This window comes from Amphibalanus amphitrite, unplaced genomic scaffold, assembly GCF_019059575.1.
Source record: "Amphibalanus amphitrite isolate SeventyFive unplaced genomic scaffold, NRLGWU_Aamphi_draft 001011F_arrow, whole genome shotgun sequence".
Classification (NCBI taxonomy): Eukaryota; Metazoa; Arthropoda; class Thecostraca; order Balanomorpha; family Balanidae; genus Amphibalanus; species Amphibalanus amphitrite.
The window spans coordinates 174,894-195,293 of record NW_024882505.1 but is presented as its reverse complement, the minus strand read 5'-3'; the positions used below and the strand labels follow the sequence as shown (position 1 = coordinate 195,293).

The 20,400-nt window shown below is 47.9% G+C and overlaps 1 protein-coding gene across 1 annotated transcript; it reads right to left on the bottom strand.

Moving 5' to 3' along the window:
* Nucleotides 1-7,769: 7,769 nt before the first annotated feature.
* Nucleotides 7,770-19,898, bottom strand: LOC122369148 (tachykinins-like). The gene is made up of 2 exons (XM_043343620.1): nucleotides 19,654-19,898; nucleotides 7,770-10,367 (listed from the first exon to the last, which is right to left on the bottom strand). Exons 1-2 carry the CDS (start codon nucleotides 19,659-19,661, stop codon nucleotides 9,752-9,754), a joined length of 624 nt encoding a protein of 207 aa, XP_043199555.1. The 5' UTR covers nucleotides 19,662-19,898; the 3' UTR covers nucleotides 7,770-9,751.
* Between the last annotated feature and the right edge of the window lie 502 nt (nucleotides 19,899-20,400).

The following is a 20,400-nucleotide window of genomic DNA, read 5'->3' as shown; positions in this document are numbered from 1 at the left end:
CAAGTCTAAAACAAGTCATTGTAGCTGGTGATCAGACTTAGCTGTCGATATGATCTACCATGAGAGTGGACCGGACAGTGAATTTATTTTATAGTTTGTTATATCCTAGATTATTGTAGGTAACATTTACTATAAAATTGCGTTCTTTATTATGATTGTGTTGGCTTTCAACTGTTGCATCCTACAATGTATCGGACTAGTTAAATCGCTAGTTCCCGAGCGTTACAGGAACCCGGTATTTGTCTATTAACACCCCTAAATGTCTTATTTAGTCGGTCAGTATCAGCCCATGGCATTCGCTGTGAAGTCCGTCATTGATAATGGGGCGTGCTCTGAAAATGCTAGTGGACCTAATGGCGGGTCTGATGCTCCGAAGCCGCTGGGACGTCCCACAGCACCTGACTCGATTACTTGCCATCGCCACTGACGCGTCGCCTGCATACACCATGGTCGGGGGTGACGGCTGGCGGCCGGCGGTGACAGCGGACTGTCACAGGGCTACACCGGGGATCACTGTAGGTACCGATGGGTACTGGTTTTCTGGTGACAGCGAGTGGATGGATGGGAGAGGAAGGGGTAGGTATGGAGCGACGGGCATTGTGAGGGGGGGGGGGGGAGAGAAAGCGGGTTGCGGACATGTTAAGAGGGAGGGACATGAAGTACGGACATGGTGAGAGGAGAGGGACACGACACGGAGCTGCGGACGTTGTGAGAGAAGAGAGAAACAGAGTAAGGACTCGGACATGGGGGAGGAAGGGACACGAACATGAAGGAGAGACGTTTATTTATGTATGCTTGTTTTAGGGCGCGTCGACTGCAAAGGTCATTTTGCGCCCATTGAAGAAGAGACAAGTGCGGACATTGAGAAAGGATATGGCATAGACATGAACATGAGTTAAGGAGGGAAGGGAGTGGGGATATAGTGATTGGCGAGAGGAGAGGGACACAGTGCGCGGACATAGCCAGACGAGAGAGGTTTGGAATTGCGGACATTGTGACAGGAGAAGGGCCACGGAGTGCGGAATTGTGAGAGGAAGCATGGCCTTAGTGTAGAAATAAGAATGTAGATTTGCATAATGATTGACATTGCGGGCACGCAGACGCTGAGTGAAGAGGGCACACCATTGCGGATAAGTACAGTCTGTCTTAGAAGTACCGGGCAAAGTGACGGTGGATCCATCAAGCCTGACCGAGGACGGGCCTGCTTTAATATGAAAGTCAACGAACCAATGGACCTGGGGAATGGACGAGGGTGTCAATTGCTTCGGTGACTCAAATTTAGCAGGCCCCTCCTCGGTCAGGCTTGATGGATCCACTGTTACTTTGCGCGGTACTTTTAAGACAGACTGTACATACAGTGAGAAGCGGACGAGCGGTCTACGGTGGCTCTGTGATCTACGTACATACGAGTATGAAGAATGCAAAGAATGGAGCCTGTCTCGGCTTCATTCGGCAAAGCCAGGACGTCTGGAACTCTGGATACTGGGAATGCTGATAAGATGAGGAGTAATTTCAGGCTGAATTAATTACTTGCATTAATCAGGGCTTGTACAACTGCCTACTAAGTTAACACGAGGCTTATACTGGTACACATCTTGAAACACATGATTGTTTTGCCTCTGACGGAGCAACTATCATCAACTTTAGTTGTATAACAACACTGTTTTATCATCGCATGCCAGCGGAACACCCAGAACAACTTGGAACTCAATTGCTGAGTCGTTTCGCTCGTGCATTGTGCTCCAAGAAGGCTTGAAATGAAACTCAGTTCGCTGTTACACAGGTAAGTTGCGATTAGCTAGGCTGGAAATAGAGTCGATTGAATAAGCTTATACACGATGCAATGCACAAGATAAATGTTTTACCCGAATTGATCTAATCCGAACGGCGAACTTATGGCAATGTTTGTTTTTTGTGTCTTTGGGGAGAATTGATAGAATTCAGTACATACATATTCAATATTTTAACGGCTTTTATATTTACCTACTGGTCTGCCGGTCCCGCAGATCAGTCAGTAGAGCGTTGAACCCCGCGTGGTGAGAGCACGCGTCCCGGTTACAACATTCCGTGGTTCGAGGTGCGACGGGCGCCCGATGTTTAATACCCCCGATGTTTAATACCCCAAACCCCCTCCTGGGCCCGATTTCACCAAGTGAATATATTCCATTACGGCGGCGTACATATTCACTTTTGGCATACGAGGGGGTACCCAAAAGTAACGGGAATCGTTCTCTGTAGGCCAAGCCAGTTGTAGCTCGGCATTGCCCTGCTAGGGGCAAACCAGTCTGGCCCCTGGGACTTAGTCTGCACCGTGAGGTGACGAAATAAAGAGGCGCGGCCGCGTGGCGCACGTATTTATTGAAGCACTCCCTCCCGATCTGTCGTTTTTTATGCATAGCGGAACTGAGCAACAACGCGCATCTGTGCAATTTTGTTTCCTGCTGGGGAAGTCCGCGACTGAAACGGTTCCAATGCTTCAAGTAGCATACAAATATGCTGCCGTGAGCAAGACGAGGGTTTATGAATGATTTTCGCACTTCCAAAGTGGTCCAATGTTGTCCCAAAAGCGTCCCAAAAAAAGCTTGTCAAGTGAAGTCAAATGTCAAGACAATGCTGATTTGTTTTTTTCGATGCAAAGGGAAGTGTACAAAGGAAATTGTTCCTCCCTGGTCAAACTGCCAATCAGACGTTTTACTTGGACGTTCTGCGGCGTGTGTGAAACACGGTGAGACGAAAACTCCCCGACAGGTGGCGAAGCGGGGAGTGGTGATTTCATCGCGACAGTGTGCCAGCGCACACCGCCTTGAGTGTCAGACAATTTTGGACAAAAAATGCATGACCCCACGGATCCACCCTCCCTATTCACCGGATTTGGCACCCTGTGACCTTTTCCTGGTCCCAAGAATGAAAAAGACCTCAAGGGAAAACATTTCGACGACTTTGATAAGGTAAAAGGAAAAACGACGATGGCTCTGCAAGGCATCACCTTGCAAGACTTCCAGAGCTGCTTTGAGAGCTGGAAAACGCGTCTGCATAGGTGCATTGTCTCGCAGGGAGAGTACTTTAAGAATGACATGAGTGACGATGTGTAGGGATCAGTGAATAAACAGATATGAAACAATTCCCGTTTCTTTTGGGTACCCCCTCGTATTATGACATATTCAGTTTCACCAAACTCCGTACAGGGCAAGGTACAGGGATACTTATTCAAGACAAAGACAAATTATGACTGCAGAAGTCCGTCGTTTTTTGGCATACTATTACCACGGAATATATAGTCTACGACATGGAATGGACAAGAACGAGATTTCCTGTAACTGCCGAGTTTTTGGCGACCTGATGATTTAGTCGTGCGGATTCGCTGTGGTTACTTCCTTTACGAGGATGAAAGTATAGTTGCCAGACCTATAACTAATAGGGGAAGGCGGGGCATAACGGGGTACTGGGGCAATATGAGAAGGTGCATTTTATTCTAATCAGGTGTTGCTGTCTGGAATCACTTCTGACAATTTAAACTTCGCTCGTTTGCCGCCCTTTTCCGGTGGACGCCGGCGGGAGGCGGCGTTGCTGAGGATGGTGGGTAAGGTTTTTTTCATGGTGCTGATGTATTTTTCAACATTCGTTTGGTAACTTCCTAGGTGAAAATCCGTTCGAGTAGGTTTGTCATAGTCAGTGAAAGCAATGACTCTCGTCCTAGCCAACCTTTCGCTTCGATAGAAAGTTGCCGGCTGTTTTGATAAACATGAACGATTCTGCTCCATTGCCAATGTCCTTCGGGGGTTAAAACGGGTTTCCGGTAGAGGCGATATGGGGTGGTGAATTTTACCACATTTTACCACATTTACCCCATTTACGTGCCCAGAAGTGCTTTTTTGTTACAGTTCAAACTAGTTGCCTTTATTGGCCCACTCACGTTTCATAAATGCATTTAGAGAAGGGGTTGTGTTAAACGTTTCAAACGTTGTCATAATGTTTCTTCATTATAAGTAGGTACACAGGCACCGTGTATGTGCCTAATATATATTTTTGCCGAGATAAACTCTTTCATTTTCAGTAGCTTGGATCTTGGTTTAAGCGGCGAGTGCACAGGAACGTGCACCCAGCAGCCTGACACAAGTCCCAGATTTTCACCACGCCTTTTATCGTTTGTCGCATTCCTCGAATGGAGTCACTGCTGGCGCCGCCACCGACCGTCCACCGCTGCATCCAGGCGTCGCTCTCCTGAAGAAACTGCATGTGTTCTCCCGCCGTTGCTGGATGGAGGCTGGATATCGCGCGTCGCTTTGAGCAGGGGTCGAACCGGGCGGAAGAGTTTAGCACATCGAGCAGGTCGTTGAGGCGCAGCAGGAGAGTAGCAGTCGGGAGTGCAGTGCGCGGGAGCTTGCCGTGGGTCGCATGCAATGTGATTGCTGCTGCTACTATCCGGCTCATCACCTGTAGGGCATAGCTGACTTTCATTTTTCAAAGCTGTTTGGCCTGATGTGTTTCTGGCTTAGTTTTGGAGCAGCCCGTGGGGAAGAAGCGCATTCCAGTGCGTAGAGTGTTTCTAAATGACTCCAAGATGCTACTTCACCGTCTACTTCAATATCGTATTTCATTAATGCATTTCGTATGCATTTGAAGATGTGAGGCACGTCATACAGAGCAGCAACCTCGTGCCCGTCCACGGTGAACAAGCCGGTTTCCGCAGCTCCGAGCAGTCTGTAGGTCGCCTGGTTGTTCTTTGACATGTCACAAGTTGTAGCTAGCACAGTGAATCCCGCTGTTGTTACACGTTGGACACACTGTGTTAACAGCTGCTGCTGCACAACGTCGTAGACTATATATTCCGTGCTATTACGTTTGAGGTACTTCTGGTACGCCGATCTGCTTTTTCAACAGCTGTTTGCCGAGTCTGCTGGCATTGAAAGTATGCTACTTTTTGTGGCATACTTTGAGAAACAGCTTGGCATACATCAATTTTTTGTATGATAATGTTACAAATTTAATGACTTCATCGATGCAACGTATGATAAAAACATGCCACTGGCTACGCAAAAAGTTTTAGAGGTCATAATGGTTATTTCTTGCTGGATATATAGGGTATCGTGTGTCAGGGCTTATATTGAAATTAAACCCAAGAACAGCTATTTTTATAAGGCTTATCTCATCGTGGCATCACTGCGATTAAAATCACCCCATCATGCAGAAACACAACAGGGAATTCCCTTTTTCATTCGCATTCCCGATTACATTATTGAGTTTTCCACTTCCAAAAAAAAAAAACGACAGTTCACATTGTATTTTGATAACACAAAAGGCCAAAAGCGTTTCAAATCTTTCTCACCGTGATTATTACACCGTGCTCTTTATACAGCGTTTTACCGAAGAGAAAGTAAATAGCTGGCGAGGGCGAGAGGAAGAACTGAAGTCCAGTCTAGCAACGCCTTGATTGACATGCCCAGCATGTTGCATCACAAGTCACAACGCTTCATTACATTCGTTTTCATCGCCCACTTTTACTATTTCTTTGCAGTATCCATATTTCTCTTGTGTTGTGGCCAAATGATGCAATTTATCACCGGCTTCCCGCTTCCGTTTAGGTCCAGAGAATGATTCCGAAATATTCTCCATATTTGAAGTCGTCGGTAGACCCTTCGATTATTTAAAAACTTGATTCAGGTAATATTTCAGATAACTTGTCGGCTAGTCGGCCGTGCTCCAATTGCTACCATCAGTGATCGGTAGTTAGATAGGTGCCTCATGTAATGCCATTTATTGTTCGGCTTTATTTATATTTGCTCTAAACCACTCCAGAATTGCGTAGAAGATGTGAACAAATATTAAAGCAACATTTAATGAGAAGTAACTTGGAAGAAAAAATTAATGTTAATTCAAAATCCAATAAAACCCACACACGCCAGTAACTTCAACTGTGCTGCGCGGCTTGCTGCCGATTGTTTACATTTTGGCTTTGGAATGTCATGCTCCGAGCAAAAATCAAGAGCATTATTAGCAATATTTCCTTAGGCACTTCCTCTTGTATGATCAGCAAATGTCCCCGACAAATGTCTGCATGTCCCCGACAAGATGTATGCATGCGCGCCGGTGGCTCTCAAACTACGTAAAGCGGGCGTAGTGAATATATTCCTGTGGTGAAACCGAATAGTATTGTCGTCGTACTTTGTCGGTGTACTTTTCCAAAGTACACCAAGAATATATTCACTTGGTGAAATCGGCCCCTGGCGGGTATGGTTGCGGTTGGTGGCAGGCCGTAGCCAGCTCAAGTCAGCGAGGGGACCGGCTGTACGCTGCTATGTGTGTACGTTAAACTTTGGACTCTAAATTCTGCCATAGACGGGAATTGGGCGATCGGAGGGTGGAGGGCAGGGCCAACGCAGCAAGTTCTCCTTAGCGGGGGCTCTGTCCTTGTGAATCCCTCCTTTCATAAGATACGGACTAAATTATAAAAAAAAATCCTCTGTTCGTACCATGGTGAGACAGCGCGCCCGACGTGACGTCATACACGCACCGCCGTGTGGCGTCATATAGGACAGTGAAGTTATAATTTTATACGACGACTCAACGTTTTCACTGGCAAATTCTAGGAGTGGGGGCATTAGGAGGCTAGGAGCATATGCCCCGTCGAAGCGTCCGAAATTGATGAAAATTAGTGCAAAATGACCCATGCAGTCGGTGCGCCTTAAAGCTCAATACCCAAACCCATAATTTGTTGAAAATTCGCAATTTTCCCTGCATGTGAATATTTTCTCTTCTAATATGTGCGAGATTAATTAGCCTGACATTGTTAAGTGATGAGCCGACTGTGGTTTTCGAAATTCAGACAACGTTGTTCGCACTCATGACAGCGTCCATTTCGTCCCTCTGGAGCCTAATCAAGCAATAACCTTCACCTAAGCTCAAAATATTGTTCGATGGCTTTTTCATCCTTCTGATATATATGCATAATGCATGGCGCTGGACGCCACACTGTCGTATATGACGTCACACGGCGGTGCGTGTATGACGTCACGCGGGGCGTGCCGTCTCCCCGTGGTACGGTGGGCCGTTGTCACCACCCATCTGCGTCGCCGGCCGGGTGTGCCTCGTTCGTCCGGTAACGATCAACGGACCGTCGATTAATGGGCGCCATTCACTGGTCATTAACAGTCACCTGGTCGCCTGGCTGGACCATCGTCTCTGGTTTACCTATGACCATCGTCACTGTTCATCGTCACGCCCTAGTTCATCATCTCGGGCTTACCTGGGCCATCGTCACCGGTCATTTGGGTCAACGTTTTACTGTGGTCTCTTTTTCGTTCTTTACGTTTTGTATTCCGATGGACTATTACAGGAAAAAATCATCCGTATTTTGTTATGGCTTTATAGAAACGAAGATAAGGTGAATTCAAAATTACAACATCTACAACCTTTTGTCAAATTATGACCTGACACTGGTTTTAACGTCTGTATTGTACTGTGTTCTGAATCCCTGTACCGTCAACAGTGTGGCAATGACTTACTCGAGTTGTAAATGTCCAGTGCCCACACCCCCTCCCTTACGTTATTAATCGATGTCTGCCTGCCGTCACTCCGACCATGCGTGTGGAACTTTCACGCGCCATGCAAGCATCCCTTGTCTGTCGCTGAAGATGTGCTGTGAAGAGAGTCTCGTGCTGTTGTGACCGTCAGCTGTTGACTCCAGTCTCCCAACTTTGTCCGAGCTGTTTACTCGATCGTTTCGTCAGTCGCTGGTTACTGTTTCTCTCTCAAACTCAAATACTGACGTGCTCCAGCCTCGATGTATTGATCCACGTATTTGCATTCAGAAAACATAAACACACAGACAGGCCGACTCATGTGGAGGGCCAGGGACTTTGCCCATCACTCTGCTGAGTGGTCTTGTCTATCTTTCGGTTCGTGACAGTATGACGCGGAAATAGAGTAGGACGACGTTTTACATCAACAACACGTATGCGGTAACAAGTCATTCGCTAAAATCACAACAGGGGTTCCTGCCGAGCTACCGAAGAAGCATCGTGAAAGCTGCTGTAGATCCTTCATTTCTTTATGCAACAGGATGTCGAATTACATGTTGCATCAGTTATCAGTCGTGACTGTACGACGTACATGTAACAAATTCAACGGTACAAGGCGTCTCCGTCTACTTTTTAAAGCAGCACTGACATAGGTACTGTCATATGAAAGTTGAATGCTGAACAATGCTCATCAATACATTACCTGTTTGTAAGCTAATATTTTATTTTTCCTGGATATTTTTATTTGCTGGGACATGTCAATCAAAGAGTTTCAGGCGGTAGTAGAAAAGGAATGAATGGCCTTTCAGTTTCCGATGGTCGTTTCAGGCAAAAACTTGTCGGGGTGTGGCGGACAGCATAATTGGTTGAAATTGTTATTTACATCATTTTACCACATACATGCAGTATCTATCCCCTTGCCATTTGCATAGCTCCGTAATGCATATCTCAGTTGCATGCCTATTCTCAGCAATATGCTATGCTAACAAGGAAAGTTATTGAAGATATCTTTGGCCAAAGCTTTGATGTGTTGATATAACAGTAGCCGCCTTTGTTATTGTTTTACGTTGAACTTTTACGTAGTGCCATTTAGCCTATTCGTCGACCTTGAGGCTGAATTGCCTTTGGTTCAGCCGGATTTGGATCCGTCTTTGGCCCGGCATCATCCAGCCCCAGGGCGTAGCCCGATAGCCGGGCCGTGCGGATCTGTCCGCTCCGAGTGGCCAGTACGGGCGGTAAACGTGATCCCTGCCTCCGCCCCTCAGCCACGTCAATCTCCGTGTATCATATCAGAACTCGGGCGCCGGGCCGGTCAGTCTGTGCGCCTCGGGCTCCGGGTCTGTCGGTCCGTCCGCCGGACTGGCGAGCGGACGACGGACGGGGAACGCGAGTGGAATGTGCCGACGCTGCCCCGTCGGAGAGGCGGCGCCGGTACCTATCAGACCCGCCGCTGCCGGGCTCACGTCTCTCACAGAATCACAGTGGACCGCCAGCCTCTGCGGTGCCACAGTGAGGGTGAGAGACGTCCCCGGCGACGGACCGCCAGCCTCTGCGGTGCCACAGTGAGGGTGAGAGACGTCCCCGGCGACGTCGGTGGCGGTGGCGGACGAGATTACGATCAGGCCCGGTTCAGAAACATGTGACAGTAGTACAACAAACCAGACCCAGCTAAATCTCCATTGCACCTTTATGGCTTCAATTGTGGCTGATGATGCGTCAACATCTGACTGGTCCCTAACTAAAATGTGCCTTCCCTTATCGATGGAAAGAGGACCGTGCAGGGGTCTGTCCTGATTAATTGTCAGGATTCAGGTTTCTGCAAACAGAAACCATGAAATTTAACACCGATAACAAATTGAACACATTGCTGCCGGACTAATTCACATTCATGCATGGCGAGGAGGCCGCTTTTCAAGGGGAAATAGTTTTGCAATAGAACTCTTCTTCAGCCACCAAGCCATTGCTTCATGGATACAGGTAAATGTTCCTCATCGGACGTTTTTACGCAAGCTGCTCGTCGGCTTATTCGTGATATCCCCAAACGTGCATCCAATTTCAGAACGCCGATAGACAGGATATCACAACGGCGACGGAGGCTGTCAGGGATATTGTGACGTCACGGGATGAAATGTAACGTCACGCCGGACTGGTGACGTATCGCTGAGCCGGTAGTCGCCGGGACTGAAGCGCCGAGCTGGCGGAGAACCGCCGTTGGACGTAGCTCTGCGGTGCCTTCACTCGTCGGCGAGCAGCAGGTGCCGGCTGGAGCCGAGCTGCTGACTCCGGAGACCGCCCAGCCCCATCAGGCGGCTGGCGAGGCTCCGCTCCGCCGACGCCGGGGTCCTCTCCATCTCACTCCCTTCAGACCCGCTGGAGCGAGCCGTCGGCCTCTTTCCGCGCATACCGCCGAACCCGCTCGGAATCTTCTTCCCCCGCATACCGCTGAAGCCCACGGGCACCTTCTTTCCTCGCATGCCGCTGAAGCCGTACGGCACCTTCTTGCCCCTGAGCCCGCCGAAGCCGCTGTACACCCTCTTACCACGCAGACCTCCGAAGCCTGACGGCGCCTTCTTTCCGCGAAGGCCGGTGAAACCGAACGGCGTGCGGTCGGCGCGTGTGTACAGATCATCGTAGAGGTTGTCCAGCCTCATGAGTCGATGAAGTGGGTAGGTAAAGCGGCGGTGTCGGGCCACCAGCGGGCCTCCGCTGCCGCCGCTGCCATTCTCCGGCCAAGTGGCGTTCCTTTTGCCGCGCATTGCCAGGAAGCCGATCCGCGGTGGTCGTGCGTGCAGAGTTTGGGCAGCGACCACCGCCAGCAGGAAAACTGTCAGGCCGGCCAGCTGGCAGACGCTGCAACACAGACAGACAGGTGTCAGATGACAGGTGTTTCAGAACGTGTGATAGACGTTGCAACACAGACAGGTGTCAGATTAGACTGCTGACTGATATTGCAACACATACAGACTGGTATCAGATTAGACTGCCTACGGACGCTGCATCACAGACATGAGACAGATTAGACGAAGACACTAGAGCACGGACAGAAAGACATACTGTCAGAGTGGACAAAAGCATTAGAACACGGACAAGTCCGAGTTAGAAATGAGCTGTTATACGGCATGTATTGAGAGCGGACAGATGACAGAATAGACTGTCAGATTCAGCTCCTCACAGACAACGGAGCACAGGCAGACAAACTATAATGCTAGTCACAGACACTGGAACATAGCGAAATAGGCATGTTGACTGCTGACACTTGACAGACGTTTGCAACACACTCCACCATACAGTTTTGACTTTTGACATTCGGCTTTCTTGGATGAACGACGATTCATAATAATACGAAGGCCACCGGCATGCTGTGTCATCCGAAGACTATTTTTGACCATAAGCGTGAGATGCCGACACTGTAGTGGGATCGCGATGCACGCACATTGCACAGTGACATCGCATATTACTCAACCGAACAGACTCGTGCTTAGCAGCCTACCATTTTATTTGTAAACGCAGTATACGTAGAGTTCTAGAGTGCATGTGGTATGGAGCAGGTCGTGTCATAAGACTTGGGCAGAATTTACTTGATGCGATTCTGAGTTCTGCTCACTCGATCTTTTTATAGTTGATAGTTAGGTGACAACTAATCGAATTTTGTGAGCAAGCCCATTGTGCACCTTTTCAGAACGCCACTTGACGCGCTCGACGAGCGACAAATGGACAGGTCGTTTGAACTTTGAACGTTGTCAGTTTGTTTGAACAGCAAATAAGCCGCGCCCGGTGGGTAACCGTCTTGCTGAAGAGCACCCCAGCAGTTGATGCTGCTCTGTCGAACCAGGCACTCACGCATGCATGGCGTATGCTCGGGGCTATAGCGGTCTTTGCAACTATTCTACAGCCCAACTTTTGATGTACCTTTTTAGTTTATTATTTCTGCAAGAATTTGATACCGTTCCACTTCTCCCTGGAGTTCTAAATGCGATTTTAGCGTGACGTGAGCTTCTGATGCGCCTAATGCACAGGTGTCGCTAAATGACTGAGAAACTCATTTAAAGAAATGTTTCGCAGTCGTGTGCTGCTATGTTTTCGCTGTCACTGCTGAATGCGCTCAGCGTTGAAATCGAATCACCGTATGGTCAAACACCAAGTGTGGCTCTATGACTTGCATACCTAATGCTTGATCGAACAGATAATTTGGAAAAATACTCGCTTGACACAGACAATAGGGAAACAATCTCCGTGGCTGTTGCCAGCTGTGCGACTTCACCATTCCCAGACTTCTCTGTGTATGACGAATACTGATCTGATTACGGATTATGTGACTGCCATTTTCGTCGCAGATTCGAGGCTAGGCAGGAGTCAGCAGAACACCCTAAAAGCAGCGGCTGTCGTGACGTGTGTTCCCAACAAGTCGTCGGTCAACAGCGCTTCCCATTAGTTTCCAGAATCAAATCAAAGACGAACTGTCACAAAGATGTGACTCAGTTGTTTTGGTTTGGATGTAAAGCCGTCTTTGGTATACAGTAAGTCGGGATTTGGCCTTTGAATGTCTATAAATGCTTAGGGCGGATAGTTACTTTGTCCTACACCCCTCTCTTGGTTGGTAATTTCTAGCCGAACTTAATCAGAAAACCGTCTGAGCGTTATCATGGATTAGCGGTGGACGGGTGCCTCGCCGCATTCCTTCTACGCCCGTAGGCGTTGTTGACTCCGTAATGGTGATATATGTATATCTTATGCCGATCTGTGTGCCACGTGTGACCGTGTTGTTTATCTCACTCTGATCCTGTACTAACACGTACGGTAAGCAGATTAGCGGGTCATTAGGCTCGTGCATTTTATACCCGTTGATGGTCAGTTTGGCTTGCAAAATGCAAATGCTACTTTTTACAAGTTATTACCATAAAAATGTCCAAAGATCTCCAAACATGTTTAAAAACTACCCAATAATTAAGACTTTACATTGTAGTTGTAAATGCTTAAGTAAAACGTCAAAACAACGTTTTATACATACAAGATCCAACATTGGTATTTAATTTCCTTTTAACCCGCGCCGTGCTGGTGGCCTGAACTTTCCGCCGAGTGCTGGGGGGGGGGGGGGGCGTTTTCACGCCCCCCGTCTAACTCGGCTCCTGGGCCACGTAGCGACACGCGGTAAGCGGCAATCGAAAGAGCGTCAAAAATAAGGACGAAAACACTTCGGTCATTTTTTGGGTCAGGTCAAAGGTCAGGTCACCAGAGGTCACCAAAGGTAAAATGTTGACTATTTCAACATTTTGGAAACTGCCAACGGCTATCTCGGGAACCGATAGAGCTACAGCGCCGCGGAAAAGCGCATTCGATAGCCCTTTTACAGACCTTTCTGAGTAATGTTCTCAGATTTGACCTCAGGTCAACGGTTTAGCCTCCAGAGGGCAAAAACTCCAAAAATAGCCGTTTTTACGAAAAACGTTTTTTCGTCAATAACTTTTGACTCATAAGCGCCATGACATTACTTTTGCCAGCATCGTGTTCCTCTCGTCGAGACGCGTCGAATGAACTATTCGTTGACCTTGAAAGGTCATTTTGAAAATTTGACCTCAGGTCAAGGTCATGACCTGACCGAAAAGGGTCATGTTGCATATCAGTCGATCCGTATCGTCGAGCTGAACACATCTGACGTGTTTTCACCGCTCTAGCACGTCTCTATCAAAAGTTATAGCCAAAAAACTGCTGGCGACCGTTCATGACCTGAGATGACCTCAGGGGCACACAGAGGGGTCACAGGTGCATTTTTCCTATTCAGTGTGTCATGTTTACCTATGAACCGATGTTTGAGAGCGTTTTGAACGATATTCGTCCAAAAGAGGCGCATTTCAATTTTCTCCCATTGACTTATAATGGAGAGGTCGCAAAATTGACCTGACCTTAGGTCACAGATATCAAAAATCCGAGATATACATTTTATACATACTGTTACTCATATCAATCGCTGAAAGTTTCAAAGTGATCGTTCAGTCGGTGTAGCTATAGCGAGCCTTTGAACTTTTTCTGAGGTAAGGTCACTTGACGTGACCTGGTGACCTGACCTTGAACGGCCTAGGTCTGAAATTTTCACAACATGTGCGGAAATGATGTAGGAACACGTGTACCAAAAACGGCGGCGCTGCGCGCCGCCGTTTTTGAGATATTCGCGAAAAACCTGAGGGGGGGGGGCGTAAAAACGCCCCCCCCCAGCACGGCGCGGGTTAATGTAATGTTACCGGCCCAAAAGTGTTTATCATATCGAGAGCTGAGCTTTCTTTTCACCAATCAATGCCATGCAACATTATGCTTTGAAAAAATGCTGAGGCATAGCAAGTGATTTTTTAATGTTTTTGAAAGCCTGCTGCCTTTGTCCAACCAAATTCCGAATTGGACATAGGACAAAAATCGGAATTCCGAAGGTTCAAGTTCCGATTAGCACCACTAGTGCCTAACTACCCGAATAGAAGCAGATCTTTCATCCGAATAGACTATAGAAGGTAAATGTTTGAGAATAATATAGCTTTCTCTTCTTGAGCATCTTTACAGAGCCCGAGGTCAGTTCCCCCTTGGGACAGCAGCAGTTGGGTATACATGCGCGATTGTTTATCTTCTAAACACACTCTCTGGCTGGCCAGACCATACCTCCGTACCGCCCTGCTATTCATACGCACACCACGGAATATATAGTCTACGGCAATATGTAGTCTGTCGTAGACTATATATTTCATACACACCCCCACGCTCCGTTGGTCTTTTTCACCGCAACTACAGATCTTCATTTTTCCATTGGTCATGGTGTCGACACCGAAATCCGACCACACCTGACCCGAGTCAGACCGGCGCAGCCTCGCCCAGAGCGGGGTGGGCGGCCGGGCCGGCTCCGCGGACAGGGTCAATATTTACCGGCCGTAATCAGTCTGGCAGTTGCGGCGAGGTCGGTGGGAACACTGACTCGACTCGGCCGGCAATATGTGTGTATGCACCCGAGTGACGAACAAACTGACCAGAAAGGCTGGCTGTGGGCTGCCCACCACTCTGAGTCGCTCAGCGCGGGCAGGCAAAAGTGCCAGTTGATGACAGAACTTATTTATAGATAAATTAAAGCTGACAGATAATTGATGAGAAGTCGATCAAGGGAGCTGATGAGAAATGATATGTAATGGTATCATTAGGGGAGTTGGAAAACATCTAAGCTCAGAGCCACGCTGTGCCCAGGGACAGGGTGTTTCTGCAGGTCATTATCAGATCAGGTTCCATCGTCGGTCATAGCGGACCATGTTTGTGTTTGCTGCTGCGGCTGGTCTTCGGTCGCTGGTGCTCCGATAGATTTCCTCTACATATACCTTACCTTGTAAGAGTGAAATCTAGGCTCAGCCTGTCGTAATTCGTGTACCCATGTCGTAAGGGTGGAGTTGCCTGACATTACCCACGGACAGGAGCGTCCCAGGCTGGACTAGGAACAGCGGCCGATCGGAGCCCATCCCGGCCCACCGGGGTGGCCCATCCTGGTTCACAGGCTCAGCCTGGCCCCAGGCAGGAGTGGCCGACCTTACCCGACTCGCGCAGCCTATGGCAGGAGTAGCCAACCCGGCCTGACTCACACAGCCTAGTAACCGGATCAGCGGCAGCGGCTGGCAGAAGTTTTCGACTGCCGATGATAGCCCGGCGGCAGGTGTGACCACTGGACAGCTGCCGTCCCGGACAGCGGCCACAAATTGTCGCCGAGTGTCCGGGTCCGAGCCGTGACGTCTGAATTCCAACCAGCCACGGCCAACTACCCGGAGCAACGCTCCGAACTTGGCCGATACGCTGCGTCTGTGATTAGGATGGGTTGTGAGGTGACGAGATCAGCTCTTGATGCAGCGGTGCAGGCTAAAACTGTCGTCCAGCACTCGCTCATGTCATTTTGCTTCGGAGTTCGGACTAGATTCTGCCGACTCCTGAATTCGGTTATTTTTATGTTGCAATGGATACCCTTCTCTTTTTATTAAGGTGATTATAATCTATTAACACTAAACCGTTGGTGATTTGCTGGATCATGCTATAGCCTTTCGGTTTAATTTGTTGTTTTCCTATAAAGCATCATGCTATGAAATTCCATTGGTATGGGGTTTCACTTCAGTTTCTTAATAAACGTGATCACAATGGAAGCATTCTCGTTTTTTAATGTTCAAAGCCTGAGCTTCAGCTTTTTGATGCCTCCAATTCCTAGCAAGCCTTATAATCAACTAGATTTACCACATCACCCGAGGCGCTGAAATCCCAACCGGTACCGCTTTGAAGTCGCATTGCTGTTCATGAAGGCGACTGGGGCGTCGGCTTTGTGGCACCGCATTGTCCATCGCCTCCGCGGCCCCGCCCAGCGCCCGATATTGACGGGCAGCTTTGGGACGACTGCAGTGAAGAACTCTAGCCGCTCCTTTCCTCCGCCCGCCAGTAAAATATGAACGGCGGCCGGCTCGGCGAGGTTTGGACAGCCGTCAGATTTTCATTAAATATCACTGGCTTGTATAGTAGAATTGATTTATCGATGTTTCTGCTGCCGTACGATGTTCGTTTGAGAAGACTTAAACATATCTGAAGTGAGAATGCTGCGGTCAGCCGTTGGAACAATATGGTGTCGAAAGAAAAACGTGAATTTCCTGAACTAGTTATATGTCTGGTTATCTATATTTCCGTGCGAGTAGTCCTTTGTCAGTTATTGTTATTCGCCATGATTTAACAATTTTTAAGTGATTGATCATCTTCATGATTAATCATCCCCCATGACTCGCCTCATTTGAGTGGGCCACTTCCGGCAAACCATGCATGGGTTGGCTACATTACGATCAGCTAGCGAGAAGAAAATACGGGTAAAGAAGTGCTAAGTATGTGCTATTTTCAATATGCAGTGTCTGAACACTGAGCGAGGAAGCATTCCTCTAACGCCTCTCTGTGGGCGCCAATGACGGAGATGTGTGCCATGCGGCACAGTCTGCATCTCAGGCGCCCGCCACCACTGCCATCTAGCGACAGAATCGTAAGTGTCTGCCCGGGGAATTTCTGACCTCCGGCTCATTGTAACAGTCAAATCAGTGCTCTTTTGATATGCTAGCGATGACCTGGCTACATTCAAAGATGTGCTAGGCGCTAGCTGTGAAAACATCCACGAATCATGTGATTATCGCACTTACGACTAAAACATAACCATATGTAATATAGGAGGCCGAACCGGCCCTGAGCTCCGAGAAGCGCCGTCCGCATGCGTTGCATGCGCGTTTCTCTGCGAAAGGTGCATATTTATTTGTACATGCTGGTGTTAAGTGAGAAGACTTTTGGGGAAGTGACGAGAAAGACTCGTTTTTACAGCAAAGAGTTTCTAACGAAATCTTAATGTGACAACACCAAGGAAACCTTTCATCGAATCGATGTTTGAAGTTTTGAACTATTTAGACGAGATCGGCTTGTTTCTATTTGTTTGCGAGCTAAACACATTGTGGCACTATATTCGCGTTTAGAAATTGCAGATCCTATGGCACGCATGATAAGTGACACCAGCATTTGAAAGGCTTACCACTGGCTACTCGATATCGTGGTTTTGACTCAACATGTTTTTTCCGGCAATAGGAAGATGAATTGGTTTATACTGGCAGTGATCAACTGTTCTATCCATAGTTTCAGCTTCTGAGTGCTATTGATCACATCGGCCACCGTGAAATCGAATTCAGCCCACACACCCATCACCTTTACAGTAATGTGGCATCGCCTGATGAGATGATGCCTCAATCAATCATTACTTCTCGTTTCTTTAACATTTTGATTTATCCCGCTAGGGCTAAACGCTACAATAACACATTTTCTCATGCTCAAGCAGTGTAGGTACCTATGCAAATGAAAGATTAAGAATGGTTTAATCTTACGGATTTATTCGTTTTCTGTTCCAGCGTTCTTATGTTGTAGCAGTGCCTTCTTTCTGTGTAGAACTCTGCTCGCCCTTAACCCTCGCGGGCCCGGGGGGGGGGGGCGTTTTTCGCCCCCCCCCCCTGGCGAATATTTGCGATAGCTCCCGAACGCTTAGGGATAGGAAAGCGAAACTTTCAGTACCTTTTCTCCCATCAATTTGACATCTTCTGAAGTAAAAAAATTTGGACCTAGCCCCCTTGATGATGTCACAAGGCCCATTTTTCTAGACCTCAGCACGGCAAACTTCGGCGTCACAGACGCAAACTTCAAATAGCTGCTAAAAATAGAGTTTTAGAGATAAAGACAAATTACGAGCACGGTTGTGTAGCGTTTGACCCAGAGAAAAACATAAAAATAGTTTTGGTGACCTGAGGTCAGAGGTCAGGTCAACGACCCCGAAATGTGGTTTTAGTTTTTCGCAAATAACTTCGACAAAAATGGTCCTAGAGCTACGGCAGTGGTACCATCGCATTCGCCTTGTCAAGCCGCGTCGAATGATATATATTTTGTTCGGAAAAGGTCAAGTTTTATGCTGACCTTATGTGACCTCGAATGACCTCTGGTTGACCTTGACACATGAAAGGTCGTTTATGATGGATTTGTACTCGCTGATCATGAATCTGGCATCTATTTTCCTCTAAGCCTTCATTTAGAGCTTCCGGATGGCAAAATTATCTTATTTATTATTACTAACTTGAATCAGTGAAATAGCCTCTAGCAGGGATACTATTCTGTGACCTTGACCTTTGAGCAGCCTTGTATCGTAAGATGAACCACAAATAGGGAACTGATAAGCCTCAAAACATTTCAAAACATCTTGGAAGTTAGCACGCAAGATGTGCGAAAAAGTGCCAAGTTTGAGGTCAATTTTGAGCGTGACCTTCACCTTGACCTTTGATTTTGAGCACATTTTCGGAATCCTCAGATTCTCTTCTTTCGTTTGACATCCAATTTTGCCGGTTTGATGCAGCCTGCCGTCCTCTAGAAGGCTTACTTTGGGATCACTACACATATGCCGGTTTTTGCCTTTGACCTTGATCTCTGACCTTGAAAATTGACCTGAGGTCAACAATTTTAGGTGCTTTAGAATCGTTTCGTAAGGACCTTTCGTTTGGTATCACTTTCGTTTCCGTAGCTCCCTTATTTACGGAGTTACACAGGGGAGCGAAATACGCCCCCCCCCCGGGCTGCGGTGGTTTAGATTACCCCCCGGGCCCGACCGGGTTAATGCGTTTGTTTGGTATTAGATACCCCGCGCCATGACGGGGCTGCTTGGACCCCTGGGGTTTTCGACAAATATCCCAAAAGCGACTGCGCGTGACGCTGCCGTTCTTGGCACCCTTTTAATGCATCTTTTTACACACGTAAAAATGTCAGCCCCAGGTCGCTCAAGGCTAGGCCACAGGGTCACGATATATGACTACCTCAGAAAACTTTCCGATGCTCGCCATATAAAACGTTTATCTCGGAATCTCGATATCAGCGCCTTAACGTCAGGCCAGTTTTGTGACCTTTCCATTAAAGATAAGTCAATGGGAGAAAAGTGAACTGCGCTTCTTTTGGGCGAAATTCATACTCAACGCTCAAACATCGGATCGGAACAACAGGTAAACACGACATATTGGATTGGAATATTGCACCCATGTACCCCTCAATGCCTCTTTGATGGCCTCTAGTCAGTTGGCCTAAAATTGACCAAAGTGCTTTCCTCGTTATTTTTTCCCCTTTTCCAAACCTGTAGGACCTGTAGGAGCCTGTAGGAGCTGAGTCAGACGAGAATTGTTCAAACCCCACCGGCCCGGCGTGGGTGGTGCCGAGCACCGGCCCGGCGGGGTTAATCAGGGGCATGCTGTTTTCTTAGAATATATCCCTACAAAATTGGCTGAACTAAAACAATGAAGCTATGAGACATGTCTTCACATCGGCTTTTTGTATCGCTATTTATTGTAGCCTGGTTAACATGCTGCGATAGTGTGATGAATAACATTGTGATATAATGTGTTCACTTGTTGTTGGCCTCTTTCTTTTGTAGGTAATTTTGAGTAATAAGTGACGAAATGCCAAAATGCACATTTAATCAACGATACTGTTTACACATATGCTGTGTAGATTGCATAAAATGAGTAAAGAGAAAACGTTTCTCTGCAACAATCAACAATCATTTCCATTTAGTCCCTAGCCTGCCCCCATTTACCTGTACATGCTGCGCCGTCTGTAGCCGAGTCTTTGGGTCCCTCCGCGCTGCGGCTCTCCGTGCTGCTGTGTCCGAGTCTGCCGCTGTCTGCTGTCTGCCCGACTGTCTGCTGTCCGCTGTCCGCTGTCTGCGCCGCCGCCGGCTCTGGACGGGCGGCGCCTCGCTCGGGTGGCGGAGGACGGGGCGCGGCGGCGCCTCTCTCCCAGCGGCGACTGACCTGACCCGAGCAGCAACGGCGGCCGTTTGCCACCGCCTCACGGTGGCAGTCTGGGCCGGTCGGCCGCCCGCGCACTCCTCCGCCCACCACCTCCCGGCCGAAATTGTGACGTCACTCGTCATTCGGCCAATCAACGGCCCGGAAAATTGGCCACGTGACTCCCACGCGCGAATGAAAGGGTTGCCTTACTTGGTCGTTACGTTTTTCCGTGCTTTTGGCATTTATTCACCACAATCTGCTATTGTTGTCTTATAATTAGGGACTGTAAACTAATCAAAAATTATAATTTGGAAAGAACTTTTTCTTTGGTGTTTATGTCACTCAACTGAATGTAGTCACTGGATTTCCGCAATAGGTATCTTTCTGCTATTATATTTTTATCTTTGTTTACCAGTAAGTACCCACTATTAAAACGGGTTAGAGTAAACCTGCATTTGACTAGCTGTGTTGTGCAACCGTCAACACAGTCAAAAAGTAAGATATGAGAACTTACCTTCACTATTCTACCGTCGGCGACAAGGCGAGCTGAT